At 43.7% G+C, this 15466-nt stretch overlaps 1 protein-coding gene across 2 annotated transcripts in view; it reads left to right on the top strand.

Moving 5' to 3' along the window:
- The window catches only part of CEP192 (centrosomal protein 192), a 317843-nt gene that overhangs the window by 256656 nt on the left and 45721 nt on the right, over nt 1-15466 (top strand). For both annotated transcript variants that reach the window (XM_089671050.1, XM_089671051.1), the window contains exons 37-40: nt 4599-4740; nt 8101-8276; nt 9006-9129; nt 9206-9311. In XM_089671050.1, coding sequence (XP_089527176.1) covers nt 4599-4740; nt 8101-8276; nt 9006-9129; nt 9206-9311 — 548 coding nt within the window. The remainder of the gene's footprint in view (nt 1-4598; nt 4741-8100; nt 8277-9005; nt 9130-9205; nt 9312-15466) is intronic.

Here is a 15466-nt window from a genome sequence, read left to right on the forward strand (position 1 = left end):
CTATTCCTGCAGTCAAGGCTAGACTAGCATCTGACATTTAGCACTCTAAAAGTTTCTGCCCCATCCATTCTGTTCCAAAGACTTTTGGCTTCACACACAGACATTCTATATAATGTGTGGTTCATATTAATCCCCCGCTTCGACCTCCAGTATTTCCCTGAGATCTAAATCTGTTACTTTTGGTTCTTCAAAAACCTCTATTTGAACCAATGCAGGATATCCTATTGGAGGATCTCACCTGCAAAGTGTCCGTTTTTTGTGGCCATTACCTCTGATGTGTTTCCGAGTTAGTCGCTCTTTCTTCTATAGAACATTTTCTTACTTTGAATAGAGATAAGATTGTCCTGAGACCCAAATCTTCCTTGCTTCCCAAGGTGGTCTCTTCCTTTCCCCTCAGTGAGAATATTATCCTCCCTTCCCTCCATCCTGCCCTGAAGCACACCAGTAGATTTCACTCCATTGTCTGGATGTGGTGAAAGCAGGTAAGGCTTACCTAGTTGCAATATCTTCCTTCCTTCCAAAAAAAATTATTCCCGTTTTGTCCTCCCTAAACGTTCCAAGAAGGGTCATTATGTATCCTCTTTCACTATAGCTAGGTAGCTCAGGCAGCTCATTTCCAGGGCTTATGCCCACAAGGAAAAGGTTCTCCCCTTTCCTATCAGGACCCACTCTCCCAGCTGTTTCTTTGGCTTTTCCGCACCCAAAAACAATTTTAAAGGTCTACAAAGCTGCCAACTGGTCCTCTCTTCATACCTCAAAATTTTACCAGGTGGATATCCAAGCCTCTGCTGATGTGAGATTCAGCCATAAGGTGCTTCAAGCTGTCATATGAGAATTTTGGGGACTTTTTTCCCCCCCTGTAGTCCTGTTTTCCATTGTTTGATATTTTTGAACATCCCTAAGTTTATTGCTTAGGGATGTTATACTGTCTGTGACAGCACCTCCTGTATCCTATGTTGTATCATTAAGATAATGAGAATTTTGACTTGCTTGCAAAATCTATATCTTGGAGTACAATACAGGACACAGGTCCCCCTCCCCTCTGTTCTTTGTTTTTCCTTATTGCTAGCTACCAAATTGGAGTGTCCCACAGAGTGGATGTGGTTACAGTGCATTCGTAATGTATTCAGAGCCTCTTCACTTTTTTTCAATTTTATGTTGCAGCCTGATACTTCAGTTGCTTAAATTCGATTTTTTTTTCTCATTATTCACTCTGTGCCCCAAAAGCAAAAACAGAAATTTAGAAATGTCTCTGAATTTATTAAAAAGAAAAAAATTAAATATCACACGTACTTAGGTATTCATACTTTTCACTCAGTATTTTGTTGAAGCACCTTTGGCAGCAATTACAGCCTTGAGTCTCTTTGGATATGACCTGACAAGTTTTGCACACCTGGATTGGGGGATTTTCTACTTTTCTTCTTTCCAAATTCTCTCAAACTCAATCAGTATGGGATTAGTTGGACAGCCATTTTGAGGTCTCTCCAGAGATGTTCAGCAGGGTTCATGTCAGGGCTCTGGCTGGAGCACTCTAGGACATTCACAGAGTTGTCCCTAAGCCACTCCTGTGTTGTCTTGGCTTTGTGCTTAGGATTGTTGTCATATTGGTGAACCTTTGGCCCAGTCTGAGGTCCTGATTTCTGTGGAGCAGGTTTTCATTGAGGCTATCTCTGTACTTTGCGCCATTCAGCTTTCCCTCAACCCCAACTAGTCTCGCAGTCTCTGATGCTGAAAAACATCCCCACAGTATGATGCTGCCACCACCATGCTTCACTGTTGGAATGGTATTGGACAGGTAACGAGTGGTATCTTGTTTCCTCTAGATATAATTCTTGGAATTAAGACCAAATCGTTCAATCTTGGTTTCATCAGATCAGAGAATCTTGTTCCTCACAGTCTGAGCGTCCTTCAGGTGTTTTGTTGCAAACTCCAATTGGGCTTTCATGTGTTTTGCACTGAGAGGCTTCTGTCTAGCCACTCTGCCATATAGCCCAGATCGGTATAGGGCTGCACTAACGGTCATCCTTCTGGAACTTTGTCTCATCTCCACACAGGATCTCTTGCCGAGGCCCTTCTCCCTCGATTGCTCAGTTTGACGGGCGACCAGCTTTTGGAAGAGTCCTGGTTGTGCCAAACTTCTTCCATTTGAGAATTATGGAGGCCACTGTTCTCTTGAGAACTTTCAGTGCAGCTTTTTTTTTCTTTTTTTTTTTTTTTCTTTTGTAGCCTTCCCCAGATCTGTGCCTTGCAATAATCCTGTCTCTGAGCTCTGCAAGGCCGTTCCTTTTACCTCATGGCTTTTGCTCTAATACAGTATGCATTGTCAGTTGTGAGGCCTTTTATAGAGAGGTGTGTGCCTTTCCAAATCATGTCCAATCAATTTAATTTACCACAGGTGGTCCCCAATCAAGGTGTAGAAACATCTCAGCAACGTTCAAGAGAAATGGGAGGCACCTGAGCAAAATTTCAAGCATTGTTGCAAAGGATCTGAATACTTATGCCAATGTGATAATTCAGTTTTTCTTTTTATACATTTTGCAAGCCTTTCTAAAATTCTGTTTTTGCTCTCTCATTATGGGGAAGTGCAGATTAATGAGAAAAAAAAATTAATTTAACCACTTGACAGCCGGGCTACAGAGTGGTTGTCCAGTTCTGGGAGGGCGTCATATTACGTCCCCACAGAATGTGCACGCTGGACACAGCTGATCACATGACAGGGTAAAAGCCCAATCACAGCGGCCTTTTACCACGTGATCTGCTATGTCCATTGACACAGCTGATCATAAAGTAAATACAGTCATGCTGTTACAGCATGACGAAAGTACTGCCATTAACTGGCAAGTGTCAGAGGACATCTGCACTGATAATCCGGGCACTGATTATCAGTACAGCCCCAAAAGTGCCCAGCAGTGGCACCTATCAGTGCAGCATCATCAGTGCCTCCTCGATTCCCACCAGTGCAGCCTCATCAATGCACATCAGTGAAAGAGAATATTTACCTCTTTGCAAAATTTTATAATAGAAACAAAAGCTTTTTTTTTTTTTTCAGAATTTTTGCTCTTTGTTTTGTTTATAATGCAAAAAATAAAAAAAACCCAGTGGGGATTAAATATCACCAAAAGAGCTTTATTTGTGTGAAAAAGATAACAATTTCATATGGGTACAGTGTTGCATGACCGCACAATTGTCATTCAGAGTGCAACAGCGCTGAAAGCTGAAAATTGGCCTGGGCAAAAAGGGGGGCAAAAGTGTCTGGTAGGCAAGTGGTTAAGCAACTGTAGCATCAAACTGCAACATGACCAAATTGAAAAAAAAACAAAGGGGCTCTGAGTACTTTATGAATGCACTGTATATATGGTGGGGGTCCACGCATTCCAAGTTAAGTTTTTGCAGGTGTCAAATCACCTAAAGTTAGCAGTGTATAATCCATAGTCTGATACAGATCCTGTGTTCCAAGGTATGAAAATTTACAGGCAAGTCAAAATTCCCATTTTTTTTTTTTGTTATGTTATATTTACCTGCTATATGCAGTGGTATTGCACAGAGCATCCCTGATCCTTCTCCACTCAGGTTCCCCACCTGCGCTCCTGGCTCCTCCTCTCCTTAGTGTGCCACGATAGGAAACTGATTCCTATTGTGACACACCTGTGGGCTCAATCCTAAGCAGTACTGCCTGCGTTTATAGACCAAGACAATGAGTCTCAGCCCCACCCTTGCTCCCTCATAACAGGAGTTGATTGACAGCATTGGGAGCCATTGGCACAGCCTGTAGGAAGAAGAGGAGAAAGCCACTGCTGATGGACACAGCTCTGGATTGAGATCTAGCCCCAATAGGTATTTGGGTGGGGGGAGTTGATAGAGATTGAAACATTTTTTTACCTTAATGCAGGAAATGAATTAAGGTAAAACTGTTTAGGTTTTACAGCCAATTTGAGCTTTTCTTCTCGTACTTGTAGATATCCTTTTTGTAATCCGATAAATTTGTAGCTGTTGCTCCTGCCAGTGCTGCTGTTTTGGCTGCATTTTCTACAATGGGCAAACTATGCCATGTTAATGCTTCTGAATTTGCAGCATTATCAGTCTTCTGATCTTTTTCTCCCCATTCAGCAGTGATGTCATTATGTCACCTTACCCATTAGTACATGATTTACTAACTTCACCACCGTGTCATAAGATTCTGTCCACTGATTTGACAGAAGAATGTGCAGTCATCTGACCTAGATTTTAATATGAAAGTAATGGTGTTTACCAGCCATTTTGAAAATAAATCGTGGGTGGCTGAATAGCACTAGTAATGATCTTAGTAGTGCTTTCGCTTAGAAGACTTTATGAAGATTTGCTCTCTACTTTATGTAGTAGGCCAAGTGCAGTGAAAGACAGAGCTGCTTCTAGTGGCAAATTTTACATATCTCTAATACAACACAGGATATGGAATGTGTGTTAAATTGTGAAAGCCACTTGAAAAGTTGTATGATAAGTAACTAAAAAATGTGCATGCAAAAAATCTGTATGCCCTTTTTTCCCCTTTAATCTCTAATCACTTGCAGCATGTATTCTTGTTTTTGCCTGAACACTGAATGTTTGTTTTTAATTACCAGTCTATGATTTGCCTCAAAGACCAAATGACATCCAGCTTTTCTATGGAAATATGCACAAAATTGTACTATCAGTTGTTGGATGCACAGATATTAACTTAGCCAGGACATCTGTTCAACCATCTCTAGGCACTGGCTTGGGCAGGTAAGATGTGTCCTATGCCTTCAAAATGGTAAGGCTTTTTATTGTGATAAATAAAAAGTGCAAGTTGTAAAGTGCAAGTTGACATTTTATGCCAGATAAAATAATGTGCAGCGCTAAAATCAATAAGATATAAAAGGTACATATAAAACAATAAAATGAATTCGGAAATGTTCATAAAGTGACTATCAATGCTCGTAGGAATCCTGCGTTCTTCTATAATTCAGTGCTTGTGCAATCAGGTGTGGGAGAACACGTTTTATGAACATTTCTTAATTCATGTTGTTGTTTTTATATGTACATTTTATATCTTATTGATTTTAGCGCTGCACATTATTTTATCTTGATTATTTGAGGTTTTTGGTTACCTTGTGTGCTTAGTGGATATTTACTCTCATGTGCGCTCGCATGTATTTATTATTTGACATTTTGTGCCAATTATTGTATGTTTGAGTGTATAAAAAATTCTGTGAAGATTTGTTGCCAAAATGTAATGCCTAATCCTGAAACTTGTATCAAGAGTTTGGTCTTCAAATTTACTGGCTTTTGAGAACTTAAAGCCTAAATAAATTCCCATACATACTCCCTTCCACTTTCCAGCAATGTAACAGTTACATCCCTCACTGGCTGCTATTATCTTTTCTCTGGATGCTGGGTTTTTCAGTCTCCTGAATGGCCAGTGGGGAATGACATCATCCCATACATGTGAAGTCAATCATTCTGGCACGTCCGGTGTGCTAGGACTGCACACTGAGCTATCCATGCACACCTCCATGTACATTCATTAGAAAATTGCAAGCAGGAAGGTATATTATTGCAGAAGAGATATACAGTGCATGTCTCTACAATAGAGTTGCCTACTCTAGTTTTTAACAAGTTGCATTTTAGTTCCGTTTTGGGTAAATTGTTTCTGTGAAATTCAGGTGACGTGTGAGTTGTGATATTGATTTATTATCAGACGTTTAGCATTCTTCTTTCAGGTCTCATTACAGGTCATTACAATTATGACAAATCACGGCTTGAACTATCTTGCTTTGCATGTAAGGAGTCTATCTCATATATTAGTTTCACCTTTTAAGTTGCATTACTGTACTAAATGAACTTTTGCACGATATTCTAATTTTTCGAGTTTCACCTGTATGTCTTTTATGGACCTTGCTTTGTGCACTGGTGCATAGTCATGTTGGTTCAGGAAGGGGCCGTCCCCAAACTGTTCAAACAAAGTTGGGAGCATGAAATTGTCCAAAATGTCTTGCTATGCTGACGCCTTAAGAGTTCCCTTCACTGGAACGAAGGGGCCAAGCCCAACCCCTGAAAAACAACCCCACACCATAATCCTCCCTCCACCAAACTTTACAATTACCACAATGCAGTCAGGCAATATCATTTTCCTGGCAACCACCAAACCCAGACATGTCCATCGGATTGCCAGACAGAAGCGTGATTCGTCACTCCAAAGAACAAGTCTCCATTGCTCTAGAGTCCAGTGGCAGCGTGCTTTACACCACTGCATCCAATTGCTTGCATTGCACTTGGTGATATAAGGCTTGGATGCAGCTGCTTCGCCAGTGAAACCCATTCCATGAAGCTCTCTACACACTGTTATGCTAATCTGAAGGCCACACAAAGTTTGGAAGTCTTTAGCTGTTGACTCTGCAGACAGTTGGCGACTTCTGTGCACTATGCGCTTCAGCATGCGCTGACCCCACTCTCTCATTTTATGTGGCCTACCACTAAGTGGCTGAGTTGCTGCTGTTCCCAGTTACTTTCGTTTTTTGTTTATATTATAATATATTATAATATTCCACGGTCAACTGTTATTGGTATTATGTGTCAAGGAAATTTCACGGATGGACTTAATGCACAGGTGGCAACCTATCATGGTACCACACTTGAATTCACTCATTCACAAATGTTTGTAGAAGCAGTCTGCATGCCTTGGTACTTGATTTTATACACCTGTGGCCATGGAGGTAACACCTGAATCCAATGATTTGGAGGGGTGTCCCATATATAGCGGAAAAGATAAGTATTGAACACATCACCGTTTTTCTCAAATATATTTCTAAAGGTGCTATTGGCATGCAATTTTCAACACATGTCGGTAACAACCCATGCAATCCATACATACAAAGAAACCAAAACAAATACATTCAGAAATTAAGTTATGTGTAATAAAATTGGAATGACACAGGGAAAAAAGTATTGAAGGTAACTGAAATTTATGTAAAGTGTTACTAAACCAAGGGCCCTACAATCACTGGTCTCCCACAGTACACAGAACATAGAAATGCAATTATTTTAGTAAATAAATGCTCAATATCTATCTTTTTTTCAACAGCAGTTAGAGCAGTCTTGTAACATCAGCAGAGCACTGGTTAAACCTTGGAGGATTTTTTTTTTTCTGCTCCAAGAGGATGTAAAACCCCCTGACCTTCTGTCTGGACAGTGCTGATTGACCCTTGATCACATGCACTCTCCAAAAAAAAAAAAACCTCTAGTAATACACACTAAACTGAGTATGTGTATGTGACTACGAATTCAGTCTGTATCCGGTGGTCATTTCAACAAGAGGATGGGCAGAAAAGTCAGGATCAAACAGCAGTTTTATACAATGCAGAGGATTAACCCCTTAGGTTCCACAGGGAGTATAACAAGCTGCATATACAGGCTGACTTTACTGTTGTGGGATTAGTAACACTTTTACTTTGTACAAAATCCTTTGGTGGTAATGACAGCTTCAAGATGCCTCCTGTATGGAGAAACTAGTCGAATGCCTTGCTCAGGTGTGATTTTGGCCCATTTTTCCACACAAACCGTCTTTAAATCTTGAAGGTTCCGTGGACCTCTTCTATGATCTCTGATCTTTAGTTCTTTCCATATGTTTTCTATTGGATTCAAGTCAGGTGACTGGCTGGGCTATTCTAGCAGCTTTATTTCTTTCTTTGAAACCGATTGAGAGTTCCCTTGGCTTTGTGTTTAGGATCATTGTCTTGTTGAAAAGTGACAGAGGTGTATACACAAAGACAGACACAGACACCTTCCTTCACACAGCTGGGTACTGCACTAACCCCCCCAATTATTTCACTTTCCTGGGTGTGCTCAACAGTCTGATGGAGCTCCCTCACCGCCAAAGTACAGTTCCCCGGTTGAGAAAGGCTGACCTAGATGTTTAAAGACTCAATGTGAGTGCTTTTGAATTTTCATGGGAACAACTTGTTTATTCTTTTGTGTTTTTAGTTAGTCTATATAGAGGTGTTTTAAAACTGTTGAAAGTTTAATAATACTTTACTATTCTGAAAATGAGAAGTATTGAAAACTGTCTAGTATAAGTTCTTCATGTTTTTGTCTGTCTTATTTTAGAGCTGCTGAAAATACACAAAGAAGCATTAGTAACACATCATTGGATGATCTGCCTGTGAAAGGCCCTCAGGGATCTCATTTGTCAAATGTTGACATACCTTTAAGAAATGGCAACAGATCTGAAAATACTTTGATTGTGCAACCAGAGTGTCTTGAATTAAAACTTCCGACTAGAGGTTTGTCATGACTACATAATATAAGCTGTTTTTGCTTTGTGTTGCCATAAAACCTTTCATTTTTTTTTCCTTTAATTGATGGCATTATCTATGGTCAGTTTTTGTTTTGTTTTTTTCCTCTAACCTTGCACGATCATAAAGCATTTCATTTTTGTAATTACAAAAGAAAAATGTGGCTGCCTTTTTCAAAGCTGACCTTGCACCAAACTTCTTATTTGGCAGTCCCCAACCCCCTGCTTTCAAAATAACGTATTATGAATATAATAGAAAACAAAAAGAAAATCAAAAAATTTATCTTACTCCCAGGTTTCCTCTGGGCTCCCCCTAGACGAGGTGACATCTCTGGGTCTTTTTTTTTTTTTTTTTTTTGAAGGATCTTGGAAAGATGAGGATCCCATATCCCATGAGAACATGCTTCTGTATGGTGTTGTAGTAACTTCATGTGAAAATTGGGACCTGAGCTTCCCCGAAGATCCTTCTGTGAGCCTCAGTTGCGTCAGCAACAGTTTTGTCTGCTTTAATGAGCATCACTGTAACTGAACTTACCATATCATTTTAAAATAATTTATCATTTTAAAGAAGAACCACTTGCTGTTTTTTTTTGTTTTTTTCTTCTACACGCACACTTCAAGAGAAGGCAATGAATCAATATTGCTAATATTATTCAGTTGTTCTGTATGTTGAGGTCATAAAATTCATAGTATGCTGTTTTCTTCAATTCTATCCCAGATGGATTGGCTGGAACAGGTCAAGTACAAATTCTCAACAACTCTTCACGATTGTTAGAGTTTGATTTATCCTGGCCAGCTCACTGGCTTACAGTAACACCACAGCACGGGAGCATTGAGCCACAGTAAGCCCTGCAGCCTATACAGTTTAATTTCATATTTCCTTGTCAAAATCTACATTAAATATATCTTCTTTTACAGGAGTCACAGACTAATACTTGTTAGTCCAAATCCATCTCTCTCCAAAAAGCAGACTGTGCTGCCATGGAATGGTCAGATTTATGTGCATTGTGATAATAGACAAAAGGTATAACCGTTTACCCAAATTGTATCTTAAAGAGTGAGTGGTTATCTATCTCACAGTGTACTTGCCATAAAATTATATATATGTATTACCGCTGCTCAAGGTAGAGACTCCCAATCTCCAAGCACAACACCTCCTGTAGGTGCTAGCCCAGCTCGTGTGCTGCATAGATGAGTACAAAGGACGCCCGATCTGCTGCACTCCAAACAATCCACTTTATTGAACCAAGATAAAACCAATACAAACAGTGGAAGTACAGTGGGGACTGCCAGGTAAACACGTTTCATGCTAAAGACAGCGCTTATTCATTACCCCTGGATTGTTTGGAGTGCAGCCGATCAGATATCCTTTGCCATAAAATTACTTTAACCGCCTCCCGCCCGCCATCTAGTACAATGACAGGCGCAAGGCGGTTCTCTTTTTCTGGGAGGACGTCATATGATGTCCTCCCATTCTAACTGCACATGCGCGGCTCCGGGAGCGCGCAGCGTGGTGATCGGTGGTGCGCTGTGTCCCTCGGACACAGCGGATCACTGATCAATGGAAAGAGCCGAAGATGTCGACTCGGTCATGTGATCAGCTGTGTCCAATCACAGCTGATAACATGTAAACAGGGAAATGCCGGTTATCAGCATTTCTCTCCCCACGAGCTGTCACGCTGACAGTTCGCGAGGAGAGGAGAGCCAGTTCATGAGGAGAGGAGAGCCAGCAATCCGCATTCCTCGGAAGGGACATGTACACAGATAATCAGAGCACTGATGATCAGTGTGTCCTGATGATGTGTGTAGCCCCAGCAGTGCCACCTGTCAGTGTCCATCAGTGCTCCAGTGTCCAGCTGTTGGTGCTCATCCATGCTACCTATCAGTGCCCATCTGAACTGCCTTTCAGTGTCATCCATCAGTGCCAGTCAGTGATACCGATCAGTGCTGCCTATCAGTGCCAGTCAGTGCTGCCTATCAGTGTGCATCAGTGCCATATATGAGTGCTGCCTTTCAGTGCCCATCAGTGATGCCTATCAATGCCACCTACCAGTGCCTCCTCATCAGTGCCCGTCAGTGTCCATCAGTGCAGCCTATTAGTGCCCATCACTACAGCCTTATTAGCGCACATCAGTGAAGGAGAAAAATCACTTATTTACAAAATTTTATAACAAAAACCAAAAACAAAAGGGTTTTTTTTCAAAATTTTCAGTGGTTTTTGGTTTAAGAAAAAATAAAAAAAACCCAAAGGTGATTAAATACCACCAAAATAAAGCTCTATCTGTCACAAAAAAAAGATAAAAATTTTATATGGGTAAAGTGTTGCATGACCGCTCAATTGTCATTCAAAGTGTGACAGCGCTGAAAGCTGGAAATTGGCCTGGGCAGGAAGGGGGTATAAGTGCCCTGTAGGCAAGTGATTAACCTCCCTAGCGGTATTCCCAAGTGCAGCTCGAGGTAAAATGTCAGTACCAAAAGCGGTAACCCCGAGCTACACTCGGGCTTACCATGCGGCGCTGCATAAGGATTCCCTGCAGCGCTTACCTTGTTCTGCGCTCCCGCGATGTGTCCCCTGCAGCGTCCCCGGCCATCTCCTCCGGCCGATGCCGGCATCCGTCTTCTGTATTCCGGTCCCTGTGACGTCGGGACGTACGTCATTTTTTTCCAAACACATTTTACATAGTAAAACATTGCTGTTTCAACCCATTTCACATACATTGTGTCCCTACTGCTTTGTCCTGTGCCCTGCCTGCATTTTGTCTGTTCTTTCTGCCTGGAAATTGAGAAAAGTCCATGGCGTCCAAAAAGTGTCCCTTTAGGTCAAAAGCGGGTTTAGATCAGCTAGAGAACAGCGATAGTAAATCAGAACCACTTGCAGAATTGAATGATAATGACTCGTGGGGAAATTCGTCGTCAGACACTGAAAACGATTTTGCGACTTGGCTCAGCAATGTGCGAAATTGGCGCTCTATTTCAAATTTCAGTGTTTTTGGTTTGATTATATTATTGAATTAAATGTATTATTATTATATTATTATTTTTTATGATTATTTATTAAATTATAATTTATGATTTCGTGTTTCAAATTTTATCATACTCGGGATGTTTAATAGACTCTTGTTCGGACAGATTTCAGTGAGTTATTCCTAAAAATTACAGCCTACAATAAAAAAAACTACATATTTCCATGCAAAATAATGGTACCGCTTTCAGCACCAAAAATCTGAAATAAACATACCGCTAGGGAGGTTAAAGGATAAGTTGACCTTTAAAAAAAAAAAAAAAAAAAAAAAAATATATATATATATATATATATATATATATATATATATATATATATATATATATATATATATATACATATACTTTTTTTTTTTTTTTTTTTTTCCAAGATCTAAAAATGCACATTTACTTTTTTTGTGGGTGGTTTTTGTTTTTTTTGGGGGTTTTTTTTAGAGCCTGGAAAGCATTGCACCTGGGAGCAGCAGATTGTTGGTGTAATATGGGGCTCCTACTGGGACTCTGTGTAAGCTGTCTGCTCATACCTCATATGGGCAGGTAGTTACACAGTGACAGGAAGAATCAATGAACTACCTAGAGCACTCAACAGCACCCTGGTAGTTCATTTAGAACTACAAGCCATCAGCCACAAAGCCTGCCGGTACTTCTAGTACATTAATTCACATGAACTAATGAACTAGAGTGCCCTGCGTGGCCGCACTCTTCAAGTTGTGACTGTGGGTGTTGGGAGAAGATTCCTGGCTCTCATAGGGCGGGGGGGGATCAAGGAGTGGCTGCAGAAGCTGGAACATGTTACAAGAGCAGACAAGTGTTGCAGTCTGTGTCCAAAGATTGTAATTAGAGATGAGCGAAGTATTCAAAAATTCGATTCGACTGATTCGGCGAATTCGTAGAAAAAATTCGATTCGAGTCGAATATATTCGCTGTGAATTTAACTTAAAAAAGGGTGTTTCTAGGCTTCAGAGAGACTTAATATTAGTGCTGAACACTGTACCTTTAATTTAAATGCCCTTGGAGTCTGCTGGGGAAGAGAAATAATACTGTCAGGCAGTATGACATGCAGATGAGTGCCGTCGATCTTAGAATCACCGCACACTTCACTCATTTGGCCAGTCACGGGGCCAAAACCAGAGTGTGGAGCCACAGTGTGGCGGTGGAGGCAGCAGCAATGGGAGGCCATGCAGCACCCTATGACAAAAATGGAAACCACCAGCAGTGTGAGGAGACCTGAAAGTGGCACATGGCAGAGTGTGGCGATAGAGACAGCAGCAATGGGAGGCCGTACAGGGACCCATGACACACTCTGGACCTGGCAGCAGCATGAGGAGGCGGTACAGGGGCCCATGGCAGATTACGGGCCTGGCAGCAGCATGAGGAGTCGGTAGGGGGGCCCATGGCAGATTACAGGCCTGGCAGCAGCAATGGGAGGCCGTACAGGGACCCATGACACAATCTGGACCTGGCAGCAGCATGGGGAGGCGGTACAGGGGCCCATGACAGATTACGGGCCTGGCAGCAGCATTTGGAGTCGGTACGGGGGCCCATGACACACTCTGGACCTGGCAGCAGCATGAGGAGGCGGTACAGGGGCGCATGACAGATTACAAGCCTGGCAGCAGCAACTTGGACAGGAGGACGTTCAGTTTCTGCACCGTCTGGTGCGTGCTCGCAAACTGTTGTCTCTTGGAAACGGATTCCAAGAAAGACTGCTGACGGAATCCGTGAAGAGGAGTAGCAGGAGAAGGAGCATCTGAACGAGCAGAATATGCCAACAAGCGACAACAGGGGCCCATGACAGATTACGGGCCTGGCAGCAGCATGAGGAGTCGGTACGGGGGCCCATGGCAGATTAGGGGCCTGGCAGCAGCTATGGGAGGCCCGTAATCTGCCAGCACCCTATGACAAAAAATGGAACCCACCAGCAGTGTGAGGAGACCTGAAAGTGGCACATGGCAGAGTGTGGCGATGGAGACAGCAGCAATGGGAGGCCGTACAGGGACCCATGACACACTCTGGACCTGGCAGCAGCATGAGGAGGCGGTATAGGGGCCCATGGCAGATTAGGGGCCTGGCAGCAGCTATGGGAGGCCCGTAATCTGCCAGCACCCTATGACAAAAAATGGAATACACCAGCAGTGTGAGGAGACCTGAAAGTGGCACATGGCAGAGTGTGGCGATGGAGACAGCAGCAATGGGAGGCCGTACAGGGACCCATGAGAGACTCTGGACTTGGCAGCAGCATGAGGAGGCGGTATAGGGGCCCATGGCAGATTAGGGGCCTGGCAGCAGCTATGGGAGGCCCGTAATCTGCCAGCACCCTATGACAAAAAATGGAACACACCAGCAGTGTGAGGAGACCTGAAAGTGGCACATGTTTGGGGCATGATTCATGGCGGATTTAGTCAGTTGTGTCAGGAACTGGTGGTTTGAAATCCAGACTAATCCACGCCTGATTCATTTTCACAAACGTCAGTCTCTCCACACTTTGGGTGGACAGTCGTGTCCTCCGCGGAGTTGCAATACCTCCTGCCGCACTAAACACGCGCTCCGATGCCACGCTACTGGCCGGGCATGACAGCCTTTCAAGGGCAAATTCAGCTAGTTGGGGCCAAAGGTCAAGTTTCGTTGCCCAGTAGTCAAGGGGATTGTCTACCTCGGTTGGCAGGGTGCTGTCCAAGTAGGCCTAAGCCTGTTGTTTGAGGTCCTGCTCCAGGTCCACCTGATGCTGCTGCTGCTGCTGCGGCTGGTTAGTAGTTTCCTCACTGCGCTGGTGAAGAAAGCTACTCATCATCGACTGCAGACTGAGGCAGCCGCTGCTGGTGGAGCTGCCACTGCTCCTACCACCCCACCCCTCCCCTGTTGCCATGGCAGCGGAACGCGAGCGCACAGGGCCCACAGTGTCTGAGGATGGACGTTGGCGCAGACAGGCAGAGACCAGCTGACTACATAGGTGGTTTTTATAATACGTTATTTTGGCCTCCCTCTCAGCAGGTGTGAAAAAGGCCACCATTTTTGAACGGTAGCGAGGGTCCAACAAGGTGGACAGCCAAAAGTCATCCCTCTGTCTGATGGTTATTATTCGGCTGTCGCTACGCAAGCAAGCGAGCATGCTATGGGCCATTTGTGCCAAGGAATGCGAGGGACTCCCTGCCTCCATCTCCACAGCATACTGCCACGGTGCGTCTGGGTCCTCTGTCTCCTCCTCCTCCTCCTCCTCTACCAGATGCTCCTGCTCCTCCACTCCTGTCCGCTGAGTGGAAAAACCACCCATTTCACTCAATAATTCCTGAGCACCAATGTCCTCCTCTACCTCCTCCTCTTCTTCCTGTCCTGCCCCCACAGGGGTCATGTGGCGTTGAGATCTGTGCGCCACGTCTACCGCACCCTGACCAGCCATTGTTAACAGCATTTGTTCCAGGACGTGCAACAGAGGAATGACGTCGTTCATCCCATAGTCCTGCCGACTCACGAATAGCGTGGCCTCCTCAAAGGGCCTGAGCAAGCGCAGGTGTCACGCATGAGCTGCCAATGGCTGACATCTAAGTTACACAGGGAATACCTTTATCCGCTTTTAACATCAGGAAATCTGTGATGGCCTTTTGCTGTTCGTAAAGGCGGTCTAACATATGTAGGGTTGAATTCCACCTTGTTGCAACGTCACAGCATGAGGAGTCGGTATAGGGGCCCATGGCAGATTAGGGGCCTGGCAGCAGCTATGGGAGGCCCGTAATCTGCCAGCACCCTATGTCAAAAAATTCTACACACCAGCAGTGTGTGAGGAGACCTGAAAGTGGCACATGGCAGAGTGTGGCGATGGAGACAGCAGCAATGGGAGGCCGTACAGGGACCCATGACAGACTCTGGATCTGGCAGCAGCATGAGGAGGCGGTATATAGGGGCCCATGGCAGATTAGGGGCCTGGCAGCAGCTATGGGAGGCCCTTAATCTGCCAGCACCCTATGTCAAAAAAATTCTACACACCAGCAGTGTGAGGAGACCTGAAAGTGGCACATGGCATGAGAGACTCTGGACCTGGCAGCAGCATGAGGAAGCGGTATATAGGGGCCTATGGCAGATTAGGGGCCTGGCAGCAGCTATAGGAGGCCCATAATCTGCCAGCACCCTATGTCAAAACATTCAACACACCAGCAGTGTGAG

Source organism: Staurois parvus, unplaced genomic scaffold (genome assembly GCF_062004578.1).
Source record: "Staurois parvus isolate SC_StPar_1 unplaced genomic scaffold, SC_StPar_1.0 ptg000097l, whole genome shotgun sequence".
NCBI classification, from domain to species: domain Eukaryota; kingdom Metazoa; phylum Chordata; class Amphibia; order Anura; family Ranidae; genus Staurois; species Staurois parvus.